General features: G+C 38.5%; 4 protein-coding genes across 5 annotated transcripts; 2 read left to right on the forward strand and 2 right to left on the reverse strand.

Annotated features, from left to right (window-relative positions):
• The first annotated feature begins 740 nt into the window (after nt 1-740).
• On the forward strand, nt 741-1,855 carry LOC133803260 (uncharacterized). The gene is made up of 3 exons (XM_062241230.1): nt 741-971; nt 1,072-1,339; nt 1,438-1,855. The coding sequence occupies exons 1-3, from the start codon at nt 842-844 to the stop codon at nt 1,649-1,651; spliced, it is 612 nt and encodes a 203-aa protein (XP_062097214.1). The 5' UTR covers nt 741-841; the 3' UTR covers nt 1,652-1,855.
• Nucleotides 1,856-17,861: 16,006 nt separating this feature from the next.
• Nucleotides 17,862-18,869, reverse strand: LOC133806718 (F-box protein SKIP23-like). The gene has a single exon (XM_062244810.1). It carries the CDS (start codon nt 18,867-18,869, stop codon nt 17,862-17,864), a length of 1,008 nt encoding a protein of 335 aa, XP_062100794.1.
• Nucleotides 18,870-18,873: 4 nt separating this feature from the next.
• LOC133806992 (uncharacterized) lies at nt 18,874-22,190 on the reverse strand. 2 transcript variants are annotated; one of them, XM_062245094.1, is made up of 3 exons: nt 20,861-22,190; nt 19,942-20,297; nt 18,874-19,065 (listed from the first exon to the last, which is right to left on the reverse strand). In XM_062245094.1, exons 1-2 carry the CDS (start codon nt 22,099-22,101, stop codon nt 19,988-19,990), a joined length of 1,551 nt encoding a protein of 516 aa, XP_062101078.1. In that variant the 5' UTR covers nt 22,102-22,190; the 3' UTR covers nt 18,874-19,065; nt 19,942-19,987. The 2 variants fall into 2 exon arrangements, with proteins under 2 accessions (XP_062101078.1, XP_062101077.1); XM_062245093.1 differs by lacking the exon at nt 18,874-19,065 and having other exon boundaries at nt 19,794-20,297.
• A 3,087-nt stretch (nt 22,191-25,277) lies between these two features.
• On the forward strand, nt 25,278-26,013 carry LOC133806719 (uncharacterized). Its single transcript, XM_062244811.1, has 2 exons — nt 25,278-25,484; nt 25,600-26,013. The coding sequence occupies exons 1-2, from the start codon at nt 25,278-25,280 to the stop codon at nt 26,011-26,013; spliced, it is 621 nt and encodes a 206-aa protein (XP_062100795.1).
• The last annotated feature ends 365 nt before the right edge of the window (nt 26,014-26,378 follow it).

Raw genomic sequence — 26,378 nt, forward strand, 5'->3', positions numbered from 1 at the left:
TAAAAAACTAGATAACAAACTTGCAATGTCATCTAATAAAAAACAGGGGTCATTAAAAAATTTGGTACACTTAGAGAAAACAGATACTAATAACAAACAATCTAACTCTATAACAGATAAAGAAAGACTGTAATGCCCAATCCAAAGCAGTCTCATACTTTTATAGGTGAGAAATTGAAATTGAAGAAATTTGCATAACGTTTTCTAACATATTTTTTGTGTGTGTAATACTTAGCTTAGCATATTTATTTTGTTGAGAGGATCAGAATGTGTATCATCCTGTACAGCCTAGTGCTGAGTCAATCTCATCTCAGCTCAATCTACAAAGAAAGATTCTTCAGGCCCAACCCCCAATCACCACCCTGCAACCATGGTCTACCTAACTAGAAAATTTTAAAAACAATTCAATTTCAAACAAATAATGCTTTGCCTTTTTTCTTTCTTTTTAGTTTTAACAAATAAGGAAATTGTTAAGGGGCACCCCTGTTAATAAGTGTAATTTAATATCAGTGAAATTTAATATCTATTATGATATATCACAATCGTCCATAATGTAACATTTCATATGATAATGGATAAATTAAAATAAGAACAAACAACATCAACATCAACAGATAATGACATGTAATATCATAGTTGGTTTTTGCACTATGTAATATTTCAATATATTGTCCCACCTGACCTGACCATTTACAATCTTTTATTTTCTCGTTTTAAACCCATTTTTAATAAATAGAAAAATAAATAAATAAAATAATTATTTACGTGTTATAAATATACTAATTCCTGTAGAGAAAGCATCTACACATTGTTCAATCCAAAGCTTTGAGTCTAGAAAACCATGAATTCCTCTCCTTCTTCTTCTCTAGAAGATCAGCTCAACCTCATCGAGAAACTTCTAGTGTTCGAGATCCAGGGCCGTGACAAACATGGCCACAAGATTCTTCGAATCATCGGAAAGTTCTTCCCTGGTAATAAACTCATCTTTCTTCTTTTTCTTCTCTCTTCTCTCTTCTAACGATTGTATGTTTTAGTGTCTGATTTTGGTTGTGGTGTTTATTTTATCATCAGCTCGACTTGTGAGCAGTGATGCTCTGAACAAGTATCTAGAAGACAGAGTTTTCCCAAACTTAGATGATGAGAAACCATTCTCAATGGTCTACATCCACACGGATGTTAACCGGACCGAAAACTTTCCCGGAATCTCAACTCTCCGATCGATCTACGAGGCTATTCCGGCTAAAGTTAAGGATAACCTAGAATCGGTTTATTTCGTTCATCCAGGGATACAGTCCAGGCTTTTCTTAGCCACCTTTGGTCGGTTCCTTTTCAGCGGAGGGTAAGATAATCGATTTATGAGAATTGATTCATTACAAAATTTTATGAAAAAAAAAAAAAAAAACTTACTAATACTTTGGATTTTTTTTTTCATTACAGTTTGTACCAGAAGCTAAACTACGTGATCAGGTTGGAGTTTCTTTGGGATTATATGAAGAGGAGTGAGATTGAAGTGCCCGAATTCGTGTGCGAACACGACGAGGAGCTCGAGTACCGTCCGATGATGGATTATGGGATCGAGAGTGATCACCCCACTGCCATCACCATGGTTGATTCTCCTATCTCCATGTACTCCATGCGCTGCATCGCTTAGAAAATGGCTTAAACAAGATATTTATATATATATGTGTATATTTCTGTTTTCTGATGATGGTTTATGGTGTTTTTTAGTATCAGTTTGTGATTAATTCTATCTGTAATATATTATATTATTCTTCTAGGAAGATAAAACAGAGCCCTTGATCTGTCTTGAGGACCGTTTATCTAGTGTTGTTTAATGAATTTTCCTTTTTATCTATGATCTGAGTCGATTTCCATCACAGCAAAAGGATTTTGTTAACAACACATAAAATAGCTAGCACTCAGTCCAAGTACTAAAAATAATTGCCAACACTTGAAATAAAGGGTAAATAGCACATGGATGCCTTATTCTTTTACCGATTGTATCACTTAGGTCACTTAGGTCTCAAATCGATTGTATCACTTAGGTCTCATCGTTTATTTTGTAGCAATTAAACACCGAACTGTTGCTATATAGCTCACATAAGTTCCTAAAGTGATATTTTATTAAATAATAAGTCTTATAATTTATAAGGATAAAAAAATAACAACTATTTTTTTCTCTTTAAACCTTTCTTTATTACCAAATATTTTACTTTTTATTTTGTAATTGATCTAGATATTCTATTGAAATATTATGAAATAATATAAAAAATATGTTTTATCATACCTCTAAAATATTTAATATATTACTTATATATTAATTAGTTTAATATTATTAATACAAACATTTATATACTTTAAATTTTACAAAATAATATGAAATTTATTAAAAGTGTCTTTATCTATATTTTAATTTTTTCTTGCCACATACATTTCTATTTAAATTCCTCATATATTGTTCAAAATTATTTCCGCCTTTATAATTTATTGCATAATTTTTTTTATATGTGTGGAAAGAATTTTGTTAATTTTCTTTTAAAGTGTGGATATAATTTTTAACAATTTATAAGGAATTTAAATATGTATTTAATGAGAAAAAAATAATGTTATAGATAAAAACACCTTTAATAAATTTCATGCTTCTAAATTTAAAGTATATAATTTTTTTATATTAAAAATGATAAACTAATTAATATATTATATATTTTAGAGGTATAACAGAATATATATTTTTTTTATTAGTATTTCTTAATATTCCAAAATAATATTTAGTTCAATTACCAAAAGTAATATAGTTTATAATAACTAATTAATAAAGAAGGGTTTGAAGAGAAAAAGAATAGGTTTTTTTGTTAAAATCTTATTTTATCCTTATAAATTAAGATTTATTTAATAAAATATAATTTTGGGGACCTAACTGAGTCAAAAAGTAAAGATTGAGGATCCAATTGTTATAAAATAAAAATTAAGGACCTAAGTGATACAACTAGTAAAGTTTAGAGACCCCAATTACTATTTACCATAAAATAAAACTTGAAGAATGTAAAAACATTGAAAATTATAATTATTTCAATTATTGAGATAGTTGTTACAAATGTTGAATTGACTAGCTAATAAATAAACTTGTCACAATATTAGTGGTAAAATCTATATAAAGTTTTATTAATGTATAAAGCGTTTTGAATTGAATAATTGTTTAACATAGTGGCATTATCATGCGTTTATTGCTTGCTAAATTAAGCATATTGCAAAACTCTAAGAAGATAACGTAATTGATATAGCAAACACACTCCCTTGAGATTAAAGAGGTTGTTCTTGCAAGTTGAATATCTTTAAACATCTTAGGAATCCAAATTTTGAATTGCACTATGTTGTTCTCACTAGTTGAGATAAAAAAAATACCTCATAAAAGTAAGAAAATTAAGATTATTAGTACAATACTATTTTATAAAAGTGACTAAGGGTGCGTTTGGAAAGCCACCCTATAATTAGAATTTAGTGTAATTCAGAGTAATTACTCAATTTGGCATGTTTGTCTGACCATGTAATTATACAGTAACTATGTAAGGGTCCCATAGCCGCATGATAAATATGTAACGTCTCAAATTCCCTAATATGGCTTAGTGCCTAGATTATGGGATCAGAATGGTCATAATTGATTTAATGTGTTATTATGTGATTATATGCATGATTGTGTGGTTGTATTATTATATGGCTATATTTGTGCATGTATGTGATATATGGATGAGACCACATTATTATGTTGATATATTTGAGTTATTTGGCATGAGATCATCTTAGGAAGCAAGTTAGTGGTTTAGTCATAACGATGTTAATTACTGGGCTCGGGGTGAGTCTAGGGGTAATTTGGTGCTTAGTACATTACCGGGAATGAGCGGGTAATGAGAAATGATTTGGTAATTATTTGAGGATATTGGGAATGACGAGAATTGTGAGATTTTAATTATGATTAACGGGGTAGGTGGAAATGAAAAATTGCCCTTAGGTGGCTTTGAGGGATTAGATTGGCCCTAGGGGCATTTTAGTCATTTTAGGCTTTAGATAGGCTTGTCCAAGGGAAGGTTGGCTGTAGAATGAGCCAAGGAAAAACAAGGGCTTTCTCTCTCTTCTCTCTCGATCATACTCTCTGTAACGCCCTACTACCTTAGAGCCGTTACTAAGTGAGTTTAAATCGTACAATTAACTCGCTAATCGAGGTTTTAAGACAAAAGTGTAATTAAACTATAATCAGAGTCATAAACTTTGAAAATAAACCTTTTACTGAAAATCATAAAGCGTTTAACATTTGGGATCCCAAAATTCTGTTTAAAAATATTTACAACTCAAAAGTATAATCAGAGTCGGCTAAACGACAAAATAGAATTTGGTACAAAGCATCTCCCAAAAATATCCCTGGCCGTGGCAGCCAGACAGACCAGACATGTACGCGTCGCTCATCACGCTCTCCATACTCAAGGTTGATCGACTTTTCCCTTGCCCTTACTTGCACCATAGAGCACTCGTGAGCCGAAGCCCAGCAAGAAAACCCTCACAATCAGATAACATATGTATATTAAACACTTAACATATAAACAAGCCACCACCAGGCTAAACGCTTACGGCCATGCCATCCCAGACGCTTTACCAGGCCCTAGGTACGCGGTCCACACCATAAGGATATCCCAGGTATCCTTTAGGGTCTCGCTCTGGCAACTCGCACTCTGCGTGCTAAACGTTGCCCCCGGTCCCTTGTTGTTCTCGGTCTTCGCCGTTCCCGGCCCTCGCCGTTCAATCATTTATATGTACACATAATATAACTAAACAGATACTTAAACACATATAAACTTAATCAAAGGGCTATGCCCTGCAACACAGTCAGATAGGGCTGAGCCCTGCAACACAATTATATAGGATCGTGCCCTGCAACACAAGCTCTATGGGAACAGTAGTTTTCTTACCTGTGTCCCGAGCTTTCCAAGCACCAATGTCTCGAGCACAGTCCCCTAGTCTGAGCCTCGTCGAAACCCTAGTCACAACGCATTAACGATATCCACCCATCAAGTTCTAATCCATTAAATAGCTTTGGGTCATAATTCTAGTCTCCAGGACCTTGAATTCTATCAATCCGAGTGATAAAATCCGTCCCGAGCCTTAACAAGTAAGTTCCCAAGTCAAAACCCACAAGACACCCTGCCTCTTGAACTAGGGTCGCGGCCCAATCCCTTAAGGGTCGTTTCTTGCCTCAAAACAGAGGCCAAGCACCTCCCTGGAAAAACACACGGGCCGCGGCATGCTTGGCCAAGCGCCGCGGCGCGCCTCGAGTTCAATGGCCTCCCCAGGTCTCGCGTGCACACGGGCTGCGGCATGTCCCTCCTAGGGTCGCGGCTCTACCTGCAAGCCCAGAAAAACCCAGCCTTTCCTTCAAGTTTTCCCCGAGCTTAACCCCACATATCTCATCCAAAATTACCCCCAACCTCAGGATTAAGCCCAGAATTCATACTCATGTAACCTAAACATACCAACAAACTCAAGAACTAATTCCTACATCCATCAAGCAATCAAAACCAATCCTAGAAACCAAACCATGCATGTCTAAGCCCTAACACCCAACATCAGCAGAATTCAGCTTGTTTAACAAGTTTAACACTTACCTTTGAGCTTGATTAGATCCCTGAGTTAGTCCTCCAAAGCCCAGCTTTAAGTTCCTCTTTTGCTTCCAAGAATATCAGCTTTCTTTCTCCTCTTCTTCTCTTGGCTCTTGCTTTCCTCTAGAGCTCCCAAGAAAATTCCAGCATAAACCAAAGTGAAGGAAACGTGAAGCACTTTACCCTTGCCAATTCTAACTTATCCCTTAAGCCAATTTCCCTTTTTTCCCTTAAATCTATCATTAACCCTCAAGTAATCCCAAGGGCAATTTGTTCATTTCCCAAATCCCGTTAAGTCCCCGAGGCGAAATAATAAATTTTCCCCAATGTTCCCTCCTAGACATTCTATCCTCAAATATATCTCCAAATATTTATTTCCACAACCCGATAACCCCATAAAACGTCTAATACCCGAATTACCCCTCGACTCGCCCCGAGTCGAATTTTCGACCTCGTTGTGACTTTCAAGCTAACCGCTCCCTAGGACTGTCTTGGATCGTGCAACACAGATAAATCACAATTATTACAATTATCACATCTATGCCCTCAACGGGCTTAAATTACAAACATGCCCTTAATAATCAAATAGGGCCCACATGCATATTTAATTCACCTAAACATGCATCACTAATCACATATTCACACAAATTCACATATTATAACAATAATTCACTTATTGCCCTCCAGACACGCTAATCAAGGCCCTAAGCCTTATTAGCAAATTTGGGTCATTACAACTATCCCCTCCTTACAGAAATTTCGTCCTCGAAATTACCTAAACAACTCGGGATACTGCTCCCGCATCTCTGTTCCCAGTTCCCACGTCGCCTCCTCAACCTTGTTGTTCCTCCACAACACTTTCACCAAGGCGATGGTCTTGCTCCGCAAGACTTTATCTTTCCGGTCAAGAATCTGAACCGGCTTCTCCTCATAAGACAAATCCTTATCCAACTCCAAATTCTCATAACTCAGAACATGCGTTGAATTAGACACATACTTCCGAAGCATGGACATGTGAAACACATCATGAACCCCTGATAAGGTTGGAGACATCGCCAACCTGTAAGCTCCCTCTCTAACCTGTTCCAGAATCTCGAAGGGGCCAACAAATCTAGGGCTCAGCTTGCCCCGAACACCAAATCGTTTCACTCTCCTCAAAGGTGAAACCCTAAGGAACACATGGTCACCAACCTGAAATTCCACGCTCTTGCGTTTCAAGTCCGAGTAACTCTTCTGGCGACTCTGGGAGGCGAGCATTCGAGCTCTAATCTTCTCAACTGCCTCATTGGTCCTCTGAACCATCTCAGGACCTAAGTGCCTCCTCTCACCGGTCTCATCCCAGTGGATAGGTGATCTGCACTTTCTCCCATAAAGCATCTCATATGGAGCCACCCCGATAGTCGCCTGATAATTTTTGTTGTACGAGAAGTCAATCAAAGGAAGATACTTACTCCAAGATCACCCAAAATCAAGCACACAAGCTCGTAACATGTCCTCCAGTATCTGAATCGTCCTCTCAGTTTGACTATCTGTCTGAGGATGATAAGCGGTACTAAACCGTAACTGTGTGCCCATAGCCTTCTGCAGACTCTCCCAAAACTTGGAGGTGAAGGTGGGGTCCCTGTCGGATACTATCAACCTTGGAGCCCCATGAAGTCGAACAATTTCCTTCACATATAACTCGGCATACTGCTCCACAGTATAAGTTGTCCTAACAGGTAAAAAGTGGGCGGACTTGGTATACCTATCCACAATCACCCACATTGAATCATGTTGTCCCACGGTCTTCGGCAAACCAACCATGAAGTCCATCGCGATATCTTCCCACTTCCACTCCGGAATTCCTAGAGGCTGCAGCAACCCTGCCGGCCTCTGATGTTCAGCCTTGACCTGCTAGCAGGTTAAGCACTTGGCCACATAATCCACCACATCCCTCTTCATGCTCGACCATCAATACAAAGCTCTCAGATCCTGGTACATCTTCGTCGTACCTGGATGTAAGGAATAGGGAGTGGTATGCAGTTCATCTAAGATTTCCGGTCGGATATGAGAATCTATCATAACACAGATCCGACCCTTGTACTTCAGTAACCCCATCTCTGAGATAGAGAAGTCCTTAGCCGCTCCGGCTAAGACATTCTCCCTGTGACCCTTCAACTAGGAATCATTCCCCTGTGCCTCCTTGATCCTCTCAAGGAGCGTAGACTGAAGAGTGATGCTGGCTAACCGGCCAACCACCAACTCTATACCCGCTCTAGTCATCTCCTCTGCTAGCTTATCGGATATCTGTCTCGAACCGAACAACTGTCATGGGCCCTTCCGACTCAATTCATCAGCCACTACATTAGCTTTCCGAGGATGGTATAGGATATCACAATCATAATCCTTAACCAACTCTAACCACCGTCTCTGGTGCATATTCAGATCTTTCTGAGTAAAGAAGTACTTCAAACTCTTCTAGTCGGTGTATATCTCGCACTTCTCACCATATAGATAATGCATCCAAATCTTAAGTGCGAATACCACCGCTGCCAATTCTAGATCATGTGTGGGATATCTCTGCTCATACTCCTTGAACTGTATCGATGCATAGGCTATCACCTTCTCAGCTTGCATTAGCACACACCCTAAACCCTGTCTGGAAGCATCACAATAAACCACGAACTTTTCATTATCTGTCAGCAAACTCAACACTGGTGCGGTAACCAGTCACCGCTTCAACTCTTTGAAGTTGTTCTCACATATGTCTGTCCAAACATACTTTGTCTTCTTCTTTGTCAATTCTGTCAATGGCGTAGCTATCCTGGAGAACCCCTCAACAAACCGCCGATAATACCCTGCCAATCCCAGAAAACTCCTCACTTCAGGAACACTGCTCGGTCTAGGCCATTCTCTCACTGCCTCAATCTTACTTGGGTCAACTAGAATCCCCTCCTTACTGACGATATGGCCCAGAAATGTAACTTGCGGTAACCAAAACTCACACTTGCTGAAATTAGCATATAACCTATGCTCCCTCAACTGCTGCAACACCAAACGTAGATGTTGCTCATGTTCAATCTCTGACTGAGAGTACACCAGAATGTCATCGATGAACACAATCACGAACTTGTCTAAATATTCCTTGAAACCCTATTCATCATATCCATAAAAGCTGCTGGGGCATTGGTTAATCAAAAGGACATAACCAGGAATTCATAGTGTCCATACCTTGTGCGGAAAGCAGTCTTCGGTATGTCCTCCTCTTTAATCCTTAGCTGATGGTAACCTGACCGGAGATCTATCTTAGAAAACACTGTCCTTCCCTGCAGCTGGTCAAACAAATCATCAATCCTAGGCAGTGGATACTTATTCTTAATGGTCAACTTGTTCAGTTCCCTGTAGTCAATACACATCCTAAGAAATCCATCATTCTTCCTTACAAACAACATTGGAGCACCCCATGGCGAGAAACTCGGTCTGATAAACCCCAAATCCAGTAACTCTTGCAACTGAATCTTCAACTCCTTCAACTTTGTCGGAGCCATTCTGTAAGGTGTCCTAGATACTGGCTCCGCCCTTGGTACCAACTCTATAACAAAATCAATCTCCCGCTGTGGCGGCAGCCCTGACAGATCTGCTAGAAATAAATCTGGGAACTCACATACCAATCTGGTCTCCCTCGGTCCAATCGACACAACCCTAGAGGCATCCACAACATTCGCTAGGAATCCTATGCAACCTCCCTATATCAGGTCTCTAGCCTTCAGTGCTGAGATCATAGGTACTCGCGGTCCACTAGCTGTTCCCACAATACAAAGGGTATCTCCCCTTCTGGTTCAAAAGTCATCATCATACGCTTGCAATCAATCGTCGCCCCATACTTCGATAGCCAATCCATCCCTAGGATCATGTCGAAGTCATCCATCGAAAGCTCAATCAGATCAGCGAACAACTCCCTACCATCTACCTCTACTGGTAAAGCTCTAATCCACCTCCTAGAGACTACCAGTTCCCCAGTCGTCAACAAAGTCTGAAAACCCCTAGCATACAGAACACTAGGTCTACATAGCTGATCTATCACTCTAGCAGACACAAATGAATGAGTAGCTCCTGAATCAAACAATACAGTATAAGAAGAACCAACACTAGAAATCTGACATGTCACAACCAAGGGGCTAGCCTCTACCTCAGTCTGGGTCAAAGTGAACACTCTGGCAGGAGCGAGACTGTCGCCCTTCTTCGGCTCCTCCTTCCTGACTTGTGGGCAGTCCTTCTTCAGATGATTGGCACTCCCACAGACAAAACAGGCCCTAATCCTGCACTCACCCTGATGTCGTCGTCTGCACCGAGGACACACTAAAAAACTCCTCCAGTTGTCACTTCCGCCCTGACGGCCACTAGAACCACCCCATGCCCTCCTAACTGAACTAGGAGGAACAAAGGAATCTGGGGCCTTCCTCTTCTGCTCACTGGAGCCACTACCTCGAATGGATCCAATAAAAGGAGGCACCATCCTCCTGGCATCGCGCCTAACAGCGCTCTCTCTCCAAATCTAGTCCTTGGGTCTACAACTTGAGCATAGGTAGTAGTCTCTGGGTCTAAAGTGATCTTCACATCACGGGCGATCATAACGTTCAATCCCCGTACAAATTTGTCTCTTCTTGCCGCATTTGTCGGCACTAAATCTGGCGCAAACTTCGCCAATCAGTCAAATTTCAGAGCATACTCTGTCACGGTCAACCAGTTCTGGGTCAGGTTGATAAACTCATCAACCTTCGTCGCTCGGACTGCAACACTATAATACTTCTCATTGAAAATGTTCCTAAACTCTTTCCAGGTCATAGCTGTCACATTTCTCCTCTGAACTACTACATCCTACCAGATGCGGGCATCCTCTCTGAACATGTAGCTTGCACAAGCTACCTTCTCATTCCCCTCAACCCTCATAAAATCTATAATAGAGGAAATCATGTTCATCCACTACTCTGCCCGCAGTGGGTCTGGTCCACCCTCAAAGGCGGGAGGATGCTGCTTTCTGAACCTCTCATATAAAGGTTCCCACATGTTCTCCACAATAGGTTGAACTGGCCCTGTCACCATAATCTGCTGAATTGGCAACCCAGGGACCTGTGGAGGGGCTTGTTGCCTCAACTGTCGAAGCTCTTCCTCTGTTCGCTGCAGTCTTGCTTCCATTTCGGCAAACATCTGTTGCCAATTCTGTGGGGTAGGTGGAGGGTCCTGACTCTGGTTGTCATCCTCGGCCCTACTGCCGCGGAGTCTCGATGATTGTCGAGGCATCTCAACAAATATTCCCGCAATCAATGACGTCGCTCATCAGGCATGATAACAACATCCAAAACCACCTCACAATCACATCAATCAACCACAAACAACAATCCACATTACATATAGATAGCATATAACAAACAACGGGTCATGCCCTGACATCATGCATACGTTAAATCATTCATTATGCTCTAAATATAATAAGCAGGCAAATAGGGCGTTTAAGCACATAATCAAACATACAATTCAATTATTACCAACCAACCCTGAGTCGAGCTTGTCACTGACAACGAGCGTACATGTTCGATCATTCTCTAGAAACCATAAACATTGGCTCGCTCTAATACCAAGTTGTAACGCCCTCCTACCTTAGAGTCGTTACTAAGTGAGTTTAAATCGTGCAATTAACTCGCTAATCGAGGTTTTAAGACAAAAGTGTAATTAAACTATAATCAGAGTCATAAACTTGGAAAATAAACCTTTTACTGAAAATCATAAAGTGTTTAACATTTGGGATCCCGAAATTTTATTTAGAAATATTTACAACTCAAAAGTATAATCAGAGCTAAACGTCAAAATAGAATTTGGTACAAAGCATCTCCCAAACATATCCCTAGCTGTGGCAGCCAAACAGACCAGACATGTACGCGTCGCTCGTCACGCTCTCCATACTCAAGGTTGATCGACTTTTCCCTTGCCCTTACCTGCACCATAGAGCACTCGTGAGCCGAAGCCCAGCAAGAAAACCCTCACAATCAGATAACATATGTATATTAAACACTTAACATATAAACAAGCCACCACCATGCTAAATGCCTACACCCATGCCGTCCCAGGCACTTTACCAGGCCCTGGGTTTGCGGTCCACATCGTAAGGATATCCCAGGTATCCTTTAGGGTCTCGCCCGGGCAACTTGCACTCCGCATGCTAAACGTTGCCCCCGGCCCCTTGCCGTTCTCGGCCTTCGCCGTTCCCGGCCATCGACGTTCCCAGCCCTCGCCGTTCCCAGCCCTCGCCGTTCCCGGCTCTAGCCGTTCAATCATTTATATGTACACATAATATAATTAAATAGATACTTAAACACAAATAAACTCAATCAAAGGGCTACGCCCTGCAGCACAGCCAGATAGGGCCGAGCCCTGCAACACAATCATATAGGGTTGTGCCCTGCAACACAAGCTCTATGGGAACAGTAGTTTTCTTACCTATGTCTCGAGCTTTCCAAGCACCGATGTCCTGAGCATAGTCCCCTAGTTCGAGCCTCGCTGAAACCCTTGTCACAATGCATTAACGATATCCACCCATCAAGTTCTAATCTATTAAATAGATTTAAGTCATAATTCTAGTCTCTAGGACCTTGAATTCTATCAATCCGAGTGATAAAATCCATCCTGAGCCTTAACAATTAAGTTCCCAAGTCAAAACCCACAAGACACCCTGCCTCTTGAACTAGGGTCGCGGCCCAACCCCTTAAGGGTCGTGGGTTGCCTCAAAACAGAGGCCAAGCACCTCCCTGGAAAAACACACGGGCCGCGGCATGCTTGGCCAAGCGTCGCAGCGCGCCTCGAGATCAATGGCCTCCCCAGGCCTCGCGTGCACACGGGTCGCGACATGCCCCTCCTAGGGCCGCGGCTCTACCTGCAAGCCCAGAAAAACCCAGCCTTTCCTTCAAGTTTTCCCCGAGCTTAACCCCACATATCTCATCCAAAGTTACCCCCAACCTCAGGATTAAGCCCAGAATTCATACTCATGCAACCTAAACATACCAACAAACTCAAGAACTAATTCCTACACCCATCAAGCAATCAAAACCAATCCTAGAAACCAAACCATGCATGTCTAAGTCCTAACGCCCAACATCAGCAGAATTCAGCTTGTTTAACAAGTTTAACACTTACCTTTGAGCTTGATTAGATCCCTGAGTTAGTCCTCCAAAGCCCAGCTTTAAGTTCCTCTTTTGCTTCCAAGAATATCAGCTTTCTTTCTCCTCTTCTTCTCTTGGCTCTTGCTTTCCTCTAGAGCTCCCAAGAAAATTCCAGCATAAACCAAAGTGAAGGAAACGTGAAGCACTTTACCCTTGCCAATTCTAACTTATCCCTTAAGCCAATTTCCCTTTTTGCCCTTAAATCTATCATTAACCCTCAAGTAATCCCAAGGGCAATTTGTTCATTTCCCAAATCCCGTTAAGTCCCCGAGGCGAAATAATAAATTTTCCCCAATGTTCCCTCCTAGACATTCTATCCTCAAATATATCTCCAAATATTTATTTCCACAACCCGATAACCCCATAAAACGTCTAATACCCGAATTACCCCCGACTCGCCCCGAGTCGAATTTTCGACCCCGTTGTGACTTTCAAGCTAATCGCTCCCTAGGACTGTCTCGGATCATGCAACACAGATATATCACAATTATTACAATTATCACATTTATGCCCTCAACGGGCTAAAATTACAAACATGTCCCTAATAATCAAATGGGGCCCACATGCATATTTAATTCACCTAAACATGCATGAGTAATCACATATTCACACAAATTCACATATTATAACAATAATTCACTTATTGCATTCCAGACACGCTAATCAAAGCCCTAAAGCCTTATTAGCAAATTTGGGTCATTACACACTCTCTCTCTCTTTCTCAGGTTGATTTTGAAGCTTGGAGTTTAGGAGAATTGAAGCTAATTTGAGCTAGGTTCTTGATTGGGTGAAGCTTAGGGATAATTATGTGATTGAGGTAATGATTCTAAGCTTGAACTTCGTAGTTTTTCCTCTATTTTTGGTTGGTTTTAGTTATGTTTATAAGCTTGGAAGTTTGATTGTGGAATTGAGTATTTGATGGTGTTTTGAGTGTTTCTAAGTTTGGGCTTTATTGCTGGATTGGTGATGTTGTGGTTTTGAGGTTTGATTTTGATATTGGGATTGTTTGGTAGTGTTTTTGGTTGAGTTGGGATTGAAGGAAATGCAGGGGAGCTGGGTTCGCAGGGTCAAGTCACGGCTGATTTCTTGGGAGCCGCAACCTGAGCGAACCTCAGAGCCTTTTGGGGGCTCTGTCCGCTAGGCGCTCCGCGACCCTCAAGGGCAAGTCGCGGCCTGCCCCTGACATCCAAACAGGGGGCTATCTGTCTGGGAGGCACACTGCGACCCTTGGGGGCAGGTCACAACCCGCTTGTCTGTTTTTGGCCGGGCTTGGTTTTACTTGGTTTTAAGGGCGGATTTTTGAACCTTAAGGCTCGGGATCAAACCTACTACCCGGTTTAGTAGAGTTCGAGGTCCCGAGGGCTAGGACTTGGTCCGGGAATCTTTTATTACTCATTTTATTGATGGGATTTTATATTTGGTTATGATTAGGTTACTGCTAAGGGCCTAAGGTCAGGATCGTGCTCAAGGGTCGTTCTTAACTTATTTTACACTCGAACATAAGGTAGGAAAACTGCACCCACTATGTGGCATATATGATTATTGATGAGGCATGTTGAGTGCTCTGTATATGGACATTTTTTGCATGGTGAATGCCTCGTTGCATTGCTTACTTGTGAGTGGCACTGACTTATCAGTCAGAAACGACAATAGTGCTAGGTGTTGGTCGTGAAGCTCTGACTTATCAGTCAGGATCAGCAATAGTACTGAGCGTTGGTCGTATGGTATTGACTTATGAGTCAAGAGCAGCAATAGCACATTGAACGTTGGTCGACATGATTAAATCTAATCAACAGAGCATTATACGCTCAACCGACCCTAAGGTCGAAGAAAACTAAAGCACTTGGCTAGTTACTCAGATCTAGGACTATAAAGGCCCAGGTGACTTGATGGTCATATGGCTTAGGGCACAGGTCCCCGGGATGACTTAATAGTCATCGATTCAAGGCACAGGACCCCAGAATGACTTAATAGTCATTGATTCAGGGCACAGGACCCCAGGATGACTTAATAGTCATCTATTCAGGGCACAAGACTCCAGGATGACTTAGCAGTCATCATCTGACTAGGGTTGCAAGCCCTAGAATGATTTCATAATCATTTATTAATACTTGTATACATGCATTAATAAGTTTTCTTGTTGAGCTTTGGCTCACGGGTGCTACGTGGTGTAGGTAAAGGGAAAGAAAAGCTTACCCAGCCTTGAGTGGAGAGCTTAGGTGGTGATGTGTACATATGCGACTGCTTGATCACCATGGCCAAGGTGTTTTAGGGGAACTAGGGTTTAACCCTATTTTTTTCGCTTAGGTCGACAGATTGTAACTTTTGAGTTGTAATGATCATTTTGGATTGTAAACAACTTTGTAAACACTTTTATGGGATCCCATGCACAACTTAACGTTTTTAATAAAATATCCATTCCTTTTGACTGAAATTTTAACCCAGGGCATTAATAACACTTAGATGCATATTTATGGCCTAATGACTCGTTTAGCGAGTTAAGCACTATTTAAAATACACAGTGTGACGGTCTTGATTATCCAGGGCGTTACAAAATGGGTGTAATAACACTATGTAATTATTGTTGGGAAAACTTATACAGGATCTTGTTTATTTTCATATAGATCTTATGTTAAACAAATTAATATAAGAAAACCTAGAATATGTTTCTAAAATTGAATTCAAACAAAAATAATGATAAAAACACTTACATTATTGTGCAGCGGAATGATTGAGCCCTTCCTTCAGGATCTCTAACCCTTGTATCCTTTCTATCGTAAGGTATCACCAAGAATCTGAACTGTTCTTCAATTTTCTTCACAGCCTTCCAAAGTATCATTAGAATTACCTAGATTAGAGTGGGCAATTCTCAACACATGAGATAGATACAGAGAGAAGAAGAGAAAATAATATTGAGGCTTAGAAAATGACTTATGCTGTAGAGAGAATCTAAAACCTACTAGATCTTCTCAGAAACCTTGTATTGTCATCTCTCACTTAGCATTCATTTTATATGCTCAATTAAGTCATTTATTTAATTAAAAAATCAATAAAATAATAGTCAATAATCAGCCCTAGGTCGAAATTATCATGGGCTTTAGGCCCATGAAATTTCTCATTTAATTATAAGCCATTTGGACTTAAAATCAAGACTTGTATTATTTTCTATTGATTAATTAATTAAATAATTATTTAAATCCTTTATGAAATTAATTATACATAATTTGAACCTTGATTTAAACTTATTTATTAATTTAAACACCAATTTATCTTAATTAATAAATCTGCCCTAATTTTTCTTTTCTTTTCTAAATTATATAACTCTGTGAAACTATCCAAGATTGACCTGATCAACTTTGATAATTCTAATTGATAATTAAATCAATTAATTGAGACTATCTAGATGATTTTATCCAAGGTATAGTAGGGACCATGGGCCTATGAAATCAAGCTCCAATAAGCTATCATAAATTTAACAAATAAATTTACTAACTTATTAATTCCTCGTGACTCCACTAAAGACTCAGAATTACACTCTTGAATTCATAGAACGCTCTATAACAAATATAAATGCGTTATTAATTATCCATTGTTACAACTATAATTGTCACACAATCCTTTATAGACGGTCTACAATGAGATGGGACTAAAATACCATTTTACGTATTTTATCCTTAAAACATTTAGTTCCTTATAAATGATATTTCAGTAAACTAATATTAATTACTGAAATGAGATCTCTATCATTTAGTACATTGAACCAAACTAAATGGAAACCATCGTTTCACTTTTTCATCAGAAGCTATAGATGTTCATATCTATGATTAACACTCACACTTAATTATACTACCGAGTTCTCAAGATGTAAGTATAAGCTAGTCTGTAGGGTAAGCTGGTAACGAACAAGTCAAAGAACTCACATAATACAATCAATTAGAATACTAACCACTCAGAATTGAAATTGAATTGACATATGGTCAAATATATGATATGACTAGAATAGATAATAGCGGTATGTTTACTTATCCTGTCTACTGTCAATATCGGTCCAGTTCGATCTAATAAATACATCCAATCTTATCTACTTTGCTAATGTTCTGGAAAGAACATAACATTGCGATGTGTAAGTAGATCATATCGTAGATTAGCAAGTCAGTGTAAATCTTGTGCACTGACTAATCTTAGGACTAACTTATTTTGAACATATAATCATATTTATATTCCACTGTGATTACGTCACTATAAATATGATTAGCTATATGTTTGGAATTTGATAGAAGTTTATATTAAACAAATAATCATGAAAATAAAAAAATGTGAGCAAAGTGATTGACCAAGTCAAATAAGGATTTCTATTATTTTATTGATAATAAAATGAGATTACAAAGAAATTGAGTTTTAATTAGGGTATAAAACCCCAACAATTACTAATTACTATCAATTTTAAATAGTATTTGTTACATAATATTATGTTTTTGTATAATTACTAACGGTTTCGTCAAACATGACAATAACAATTTATAAGTAATTGTCATTTGACATCCAAACACACATTGTATTTTATACTGTAATTACTTACTCAGATATGTAATTAGTATCCTAATAATTATCCGACCTAATAATTACACAACCGTTTTCAAAATTTATTACCGAATTCACTTTTTAAAAAAAAAATTACAAAACATTTATCAAACTCACATAAACTGTCTTAAAGATGTTCAAGTTACCTTAAATTTTCACTGAAATCAATTGGTACAAACACGAACAACTTCCAATCATCGAATTTCATAGCTCATTCTCACACATAGGATTGAAGTGTTGTTAAATATGGTAATAATAATTGGGGTTGATTTATTAGCCAAATTTTGGAAAGAAAAAAAAAATTACTTGGCGCCGATTATTAAGTTTAAATTGAAATAGTTATAAAATGTTATTTTCTCAAATTACACCAAATACAACAGCACAAATCTTCATTGTACAAAATTATAGACAAGAACAATCATAAAAACAAAAAACTTGCAGCTTAATAAGGATTTGGCGAAACCCAAATGGGAGTAGGCCAATAATCAGTACAATGGGAGTTCCATTTCCCTTCAATGGTTCCATCACATAAACGAAAAATACCAGAATCACATTCCCCAAACACACTCTCGTAGTTGAGCTCAGAGTAATCGTCTGTGAAATATATGCAATTTCCAACACAGCCTGGAAAACCAGAAGCCGATAAAGACAACGACGAGTTTTGCCCAATAAACAACATTTGATCTCCCAAGTCGGTAACTTTCTCCCACTTGGGTTCTTCACTCCAATCCAATCTGAAAACGTCGAATCCCACCGTTCGATAAAGTTCCTCCGAGTTATCATGATCAAGTTCCAAGTACCGAGAAACCAAAACCAAACCATCCTTGGAACTCACCAAATACTGCATATCGGCGCCGAGTTGTCTCGGCGTTTCGATGATCGAAACGCTGGGTGACGACCCACCAACGTCGCATACCGCAACGACGCCGTATTTGTTCACCGCGTAAAACGAGCCGTTATAGTGTATGACATCCTCACTGTAAGAGGATGCACCCTCGATGAAAGTCCATGCTTGGTCACCGTCTTTACAGAATGCCAAATCCCCTGTTTGGTTGAGTATGGCTAAAGCGACGAAACCGTTTGATTTTTTAGGGCTGGATGAGAGGACTACTTTCTTGACGAAGGAGTCTCGGATTTGCCTCAGATTTAGGGTGTAGGACTCGCCGGTGGGGGATCGAAGGGCGTATTCTCGGCCGATTTCGGAGTAAGCGAAGCGGACGACGTTGGGGAAGGTGGAGATTGGAGGGAGGTGGAATTTCGATCGGGTTAGGGGGTTGAGGAGGAGGACGGAGGGGGTTTCGTCGAGAATTACGAGCCAGCCGTGGGAAGAGCCGCAGCAGCGCTTGCCGTGAGATGAAGCTTCAGGAAGGTTGAGGAGATAGACTTTGTTGCTTGAGAGGTTGAAGAAGGCGGTGCGGTGGGGTCGGCGGTGGCGGGATTTGGGTAGCATCAGCCATGGAAGTTGTGGAGGTAGATGGTTTGGGGTATTGGGGACGGAGGATCGCCAGCTCCGACAGACGACTCGGAATCGGATGCAATCGGCATAGATTGTGAGGTTGTTGGAGATCGATTCTACGAGTTCTGGCGGGAGTTGGGTCCAGTCCACGGCCATTTTCGCGGGTACGATCAATATTCTCCTCTATTTCCTATATTTTCAGGCAATATAGATATTTTATTAGCAAATTAAATTAGAAAAAAAAAAAGAAGGGAAATTTCTATTTGTGTTTCAATGATTGAGCAATGAATAGTGACCAATAAGCTAGAGCTAATTCTGAATTTTGAGGATATGAGATAACTAGATTAACTGTCGATATCAGCTTTCGTAGACAAAAGTAAAGACTTTTTTGCTTTTGGATATTTGACTGTATTTGACCCTCAATTATACAGTTTAAAGTTTCAATTTCCACAATTAATTCTCTTAATTTTTTATATTTTAAAAAATAAATCTATTTTTACTAAAAGAGAAGTAAAATTTACAGAACAAATTACAAAAAATAGCAGAAAAAAAATTAGAAAAAATAACAGATTGACAGATGAAAAACACGTGTTTTTTCTATAAAGTTTTCAACTTTGGTTACTATATAATTGCTCAAATTATAATTTTGGGAACCAAATTATAATTAGTACAATTTAGAGTCTAATGGTGTCAAATACTTTTTCTTTTCAATGGAAAAAGGTAAACAAGTTACAAAATAGTATAATGCCTAAGAAGAAATAATCGGGTTATAAAAATAATTATAGATAGATTGTGCTTTCCATAAGAAAAAATGAGGCTGCTGAGTAAAATCATCCATGAAATATGCATAATCCTTCTATGGGTCTAACATATGACCTTACTAAATCAGAATGTTAGATTAGTTTTTCATTAAAGAACTAAAAGCAAAGAAGACTAAAGTAGCACCAATTGACCATCACGATCGTACGGTGCATGAATTATTTGTTCATAACATAACACATTAAAGATATGAAGAGTTCTATAGCAAAATAATCAGTAGGAAGGAGCTGGAAAAAAGATGACATACATCAAAGGACGAACCAATGTAGAGAACTGATGCCTCGCAAGACATTTCACTCAACCTTGGTCTCTTCATCAGTACTAATCTTGTTAGTTGCGTTTTCATTATTAACAACTTGTAAATCTGGATAGTTTCGATGGTTTAGAGAGTGCAACCATAGAGCCACCACACCTTCTTTCTGCTCCGTCAATGCAATATGAGGGTATATATGCTTCATTTTGAAGTCTTCTGCCTCTTTTTCATACTCTTTCATCGATAGCTCTTCATGACTGTCTTTCCACTTTTGGTTATATGATGTAAAGAAACACTCATCCAAGTACAACCCAACTTCAGGGGCCGTTGGCACATTCATGTTAACATCCCTAGGAATTGACATACAAAATTATCAGTGAAAATCACAAGTAGGATCTTAGACAAAAATATCACAATTCTTTTAAGCACTTGCAACTAGAATCGTGGGGTATAAGTTGTTAATTCTTTAGTCCAGACTGCTTCACTAGTTTGACGACCGATATAAGTTGGTCCAATAACAGCCACACACGTTATTAGCTAATTGGCATATAAAACTTGATTATGTTAGTTATATCCCATGAATTGTATAAATACCTGTGTTATAAAGCTGAGCATTGAGAGAAAAGAATTCAAGAGAAAAGGAGTGAGAACAGAGAAAAAAGCTTGAGTGTAGAAAGCTGAGAAGTGTTGTTCATTCTTGTAAGGTCGAGTTCAGTAATGTGTTGATTGGGATTGGCTGCTCTCGGAGGATGTATTGGTCGAAACTCGTATTCTTATGTGCTCTTTTTTTTTTTTTCAGTTACTGCTGTGATCTAAAGGTGTTTGTGTGTGTGTTGTAGCTGGTATTTTCTCATCAATGACCATGGTTACAATTAAAATGAAAGAAATAAAACCATAATCAAAATGAGCTTACTTTTGTAGGGCCTTCTCTATCAATGACTCAGGGGCACAGTTCCTCATCACCGCCACAGCAAGCCCAATCAACTTCCTGATCTGATGAAGCATGAAGCTCTGTCCCACCACTTCACACTTGACAAATTCCATGCCTTCAACAGTAACTATGGTGTTAGCATTAAACGAAATGATGAAGCGCCATGCTGCAGGGTCCGCTGCTTTTGTTCTGGTGGTAAAGTTATGGAAGTTATGAGTCCCCACGTAATAATTCAGAATTCTATTAAATCTTTTTTTCTCATTCTCACCATAAGAGAAATCACTTCTCTTTACAGTCTTCTCCTCTCCACTAATCTCTTCTACTTCGCCAGTAGTGTCCTTCGCAGCATTACCCTCGTTCGAGTCCAAAATTCCATCTTGAACCTTGTTGCTTCCAGCATCCCCATTTTCGGATTTAATTTCCTTTAAGGACTCCGAATTTGGATCACTGGCATCACCATTTATTAAAGAAATGCCAATTTCGCCGCTAAGTGCAGCGTCTACCTTAGCATTCTCATTGTTCGACGATATGTCCAGCTCAAAACTCGAACCTCTTAATTCATAATTACGCTTGCCCATTAACCCAGCAACCTTGCGCCCCCTCTCAGAGCATTCATAGCACTTAAAGAGCTCATTCCCAGATCCCAAACTGGCCATTACGCTCTCCCTGTTAGGATGCGAATTTGGATCAAGAGCGAGCACCGGAATAAGATACACATACCTTCTCCGATCACAGAACTTTTTGGCATTAAACGAACCCGTCACACGCTTGTACCCGAATATCCGAATCTGCGGGGAAAGGTTCGCATTCAGGCGGTCGATAAAGCCGGGTGGATCCACGTAGAATCTCCCCGAGACTACTTGCCCCACAGCGCTGACGCCCTTATCAGTACGGGCCGACCGAGCCCAATCATATCGTTTGGGGTTGTTTCGATCATGATCCGGAACGGCGCCGGCATGATAGAGTCCTTCCTCAAGATCACCCTCGATGGTTTTCGCGCCTGGGTTTTTCTGCATACCTTGGTATCCGACACCGCAATAAGCAAAGAAAATTGCAACCTTTCGGCGCTTGTATCTTGGTTTCTTTGTGTCGTCGGCGTTGGCGGAAGCGGTAGTAGCGGTAGTGGTGTCTTCGTCATCTGAGGTGGTCGTCGTGGACATCTTAAGCTTCTTGGAGTCTGGTTCTTGTTCCGGCGGTGGTGGAGCTGTATCCAGGTTTTCCATTTTCAGCAATGTAAGAAGAGCTTGTAGAGTGGATACTCCATTAATGGTCTGAACTCTGACGCGAAATCTTTGTTGCTTGTACCCTCATAAAACCCTAAAACGAAAGGTTAAGGGTACCAGACTCTGTAGTCGTCCATGGCGTTTACATGCCAAACGAGCCACGTTGGCCCAATAAAGGCAGGCATATTGGTCCATCAATTAGCTACCTGGATTGGCCCAACTAAAATTTAGGCACGCTTCTTCTACACCAGAGAAGATAAGTGAGAACTTAAAAATTAACTAAACTTTCAGTATGGACAAAAAAGTAATTAAGCTAAATATAACAATACAAGTTTAAAACAAAATATAAAATATGGAATTCCATAAACTAAGAAATCAGATTCCCATAACATCTCTAAATTTCTGATTCCAAGAAACTAAGTCGCCGATCATCCTCAATTCATGCTCCATTTTTTCCGATCATATTCCCGATTCCAAGAAACCAAGTCGCCGATCATCCTCAATTCATCCTCCATTTTTTCCGATCGTAATATCATCTTCTCCGGCAACAACAGACTTCTTCTCCGATCAAGCAATAAAATTCTCGATCGCCTCTCGGAAGTGTTGCTTCAAATCTACCTCGCAAATCGAATACTTTCGCAGTCTTTCTCTCTGACCTTCTACAGTCATCAAATTAAACATAAAATTCAATTTTTGATCAATTGCTCTTCTTCTCCGACAACTAAAACAGAATTTCAATTCTTGTCCAACAATCAAATCTCCTTCACAGACAAACAATCTGATTTTAGCTTCATTTCTACGATTACTCAACAGGTAACAATTTAACTAAACAAAATCTTGTTTGAAATGTACGACATGCAAAATAATAACACAAAGAAATAGAGAATTACTTTTTTAATTATTCACATGAAACCAGTTACATCACAAAACTTGAGCATTTACATAATTCAAATATTACAAAATAATATAAAATGAAACGACAAAATAAATACAGTAACCAGTTACACACGAAAAAAATAATATTAACATTCTGCATAATAATTTATCATGAAATATGGAAAAATAGATATTGATTTACGTTTATGAAACCGGTTACATAATATTTCTTTAACTTTGCATATTTGACATATATAAAAAAAAAGACAACACATTCACTAAAGTAACCAGTTACACACGCAAAACCAAACAGAATGCAAAATAATTAATTATAGAACCTGGAAAATAGTTCTTGATTCACTAAAAGAAACCAGTTACTTAAATATTTTCAACATATGTTAATATTCATTCACTAACGTAACCAGATACTATTGAAACAACACTAAAAATTATGTTGTGTTATATTGCAGATATGGAATCCATAATGACATTGATTCGTTTTGGAGGAAAATGGACAGATAGATATCAGTATGATGACTACAATATGACTGGACTGATAATACTAACAAATTGTTCTCTAAACAATTTGATTCATTTAGTGAAAATTGAGATAAAATGCAATATTCAAAATATTGAGCTGAGTTACCAGTTATCACCAGGTATGCCACCAATGAAATTACTCATTGACAATTCAGTCATATTCTACATTGAGCTAAAAAAGATGCAAAATGAAGTAACTGAGCTACCACTATGCATCACCACTTTTGATCAAACAATAGCTGGAACTATTCAACACAATACATATGAAGAAGAAACACAAAAACAGAACATAGATTTATAAAAGCTAGTTCTTCAACTAAACAACCAGCAATTAGCTACAGATTTACAATATGACGAAGCAACCTTCATGACAAATAACCAGGTACAAATCTTCCCAAATATTACAGACATAGCTAATAATGTAGCATATTTTATCATAGAGAGAACTGAAGAAAACAAAAGAAAAGGAGAAGAAGATACATAAATTATAACTGATCATAAAATTTTCAAAGTTGAAGAAGGCCAGATTTATAAGGACAAAAAACTCTTGAAATCTGCTCTATGTTATTATGCTATGATCCACAACATCCAATTCAAGATAAAAAGATCTGAACTGAGAGAGTACATGGTAACTTGTGTGGATGACAATTGTAACTGGTTACTTAGAGCTTCAAAGTTCAGGAAAACAGAAACATTTAAAATCAGAAAGTATGTAAAAACTCATACCTGCTCCTTGGATATCATTATGGAAGACCACAGTCAGGCAAATTGCAATATCATTGGAGAACTAATAAAAACAAAATACATGTCAATAAAGAGAGTACACACGCCAAATGACATAATCAGCGACATGCTAGATGATTATGGTGTTTCAATGGAGTACCAAAAAGCCTGGAGAGCAAGAGAAAAAACTTTAGAATTGGCAAGGGGAAACCAAGATAATTCATACCAAAAACTTCCCATCTACCTTCACATGCTAAAAGTCTCGAACCTAGGTACAATAACGCACCTGGTTATAGACAATAAAGATCACTTCAAATATATGTACCTAGCATTTGCAAATTCCATCAAAGAATGGAAGCATTGTAGGACAATCATTGTGATAGATGGAACTTACTTGAAGACATCATTTGGGGGAACTTTATTCACTGCTTCAACAATGGATGCTAACAACAACATATTTCCATTAGCCTTTGGAATAGGAGACTCTGAAAATGATTCATCATGGTTATGGTTTTTCACAAAGCTAAATGAGACATATGGAGAAAGAGAAGGTACTGTTTTCTTTTTTATATTCTTATTCAAACAAACTAAACACATAAAATAAACTGTTTAATAATAATCCAGCAATATAATGGTAAAAACAGTGTAAAAAAATAACAGTCATATAAATTAATGAAACTAGTTACTTAATTTGGACACAATAACCAGTTAATTCATTGTGATTTTGCAAACAGGTATAACAATCATTTCAGACAGGCACAAAAGCATAGAAAATGTTGTAGACAATGTATACCCAAAAACTTTCCATGGAGCATGCATATTTCACCTACTAAACAACATCAAAGTCAATTTCGGTGTCCATGGGGAGGACATAAACATAAACTTTGTCAAAGCAGCAAAGGCATACAGGGTACAATCATTTGAGCACTACATGCATGAAATAGACAATATTGACACTCGCATAAGACCGTATTCACAAAAAAATTGGATATTGCACTTGGTCTAGATGCCATGCTCCAACAAGAAGATATACAATGATGACATCAAATATAGCCGAATCGATAAATGCTGTATTGAAAGCTGCAAGAACGCTGCCAATCACTACAATGATGGAAGGCCTTCGACGTTTAGTTCAAAAATGGGTATGGAAAAATGGTAATGAAGAAAACGGAACATTCACACAAGTAACAACAGATACTGAAATTGTGCTTAGAGAAAACTTTATTCGAGCCATTAAATTTCAGGTAACTAACATATATTGTGCACTGAATATTATTTACTAATACTTTCAGTAACCAGTTACTAATAATTACCACAGTATCCAGTTTCTAACATGTATTCCTCTACTAAAATAAACAGGTCTTCCCAGTAAACACTATACTGTACCAAGTTGTGGTTGAAGACAAAAGAAATTTTCTGGTCAACGTAATGGAGAAAACATGTGAATGCAAAAGGTTCCAACGAGATGAAATACCATGTGCATATGCAATAGCAGTATTCGCCAAAACACGACTGAAAACATATGATTATGTTGCTAATTACTACAAAACTACAACTATGAAAGTAACATATGAGTCAACTGTTCATCCATTTCCAAATGAAAACGAATGGACACTGCCAGAGACTTTAAACAAAATTTTCCTACCACCAAAATCAAGAAAACCACCAGGCCGCCCTAGAAGGAAAAGAATCAGATCTAGAGGAGAACCTAAAGTGCAGATAAAATGTGGAAGATGCGCGCAACCAGGACATAATAGAAAAACATGCAGGTGAACCAATCTCAAAGTAGCAAAACCCAACAAAGTCAAAGAAATTAGACAAATAATTTTCTAAAGTGTAGCTATACTACAATTTCAATTAATTCAATTGATATAATAAAATTGTATCCTAATGTTTTCTACTTCAATAAAAGTACATACTTTTTAAGCATTTTACATTTTATAAACTTGATACTCAACTTCCTGGTTCCAACACAAGATATTCAAAATCTGAAGACTCAAGTACCTGGTTACAACACATATTATAGAAAAAAAAAACAGTTACTATAAGTAAATTTAAAAAACGACTATATACACATGTAACCAACGACTTAAAAACCTAGTTATATAATCACAAATCTTTCACACACAAAAAAAAAC

This window comes from Humulus lupulus, chromosome X (assembly GCF_963169125.1).
Source record: "Humulus lupulus chromosome X, drHumLupu1.1, whole genome shotgun sequence".
Classification (NCBI taxonomy): domain Eukaryota; kingdom Viridiplantae; phylum Streptophyta; class Magnoliopsida; order Rosales; family Cannabaceae; genus Humulus; species Humulus lupulus.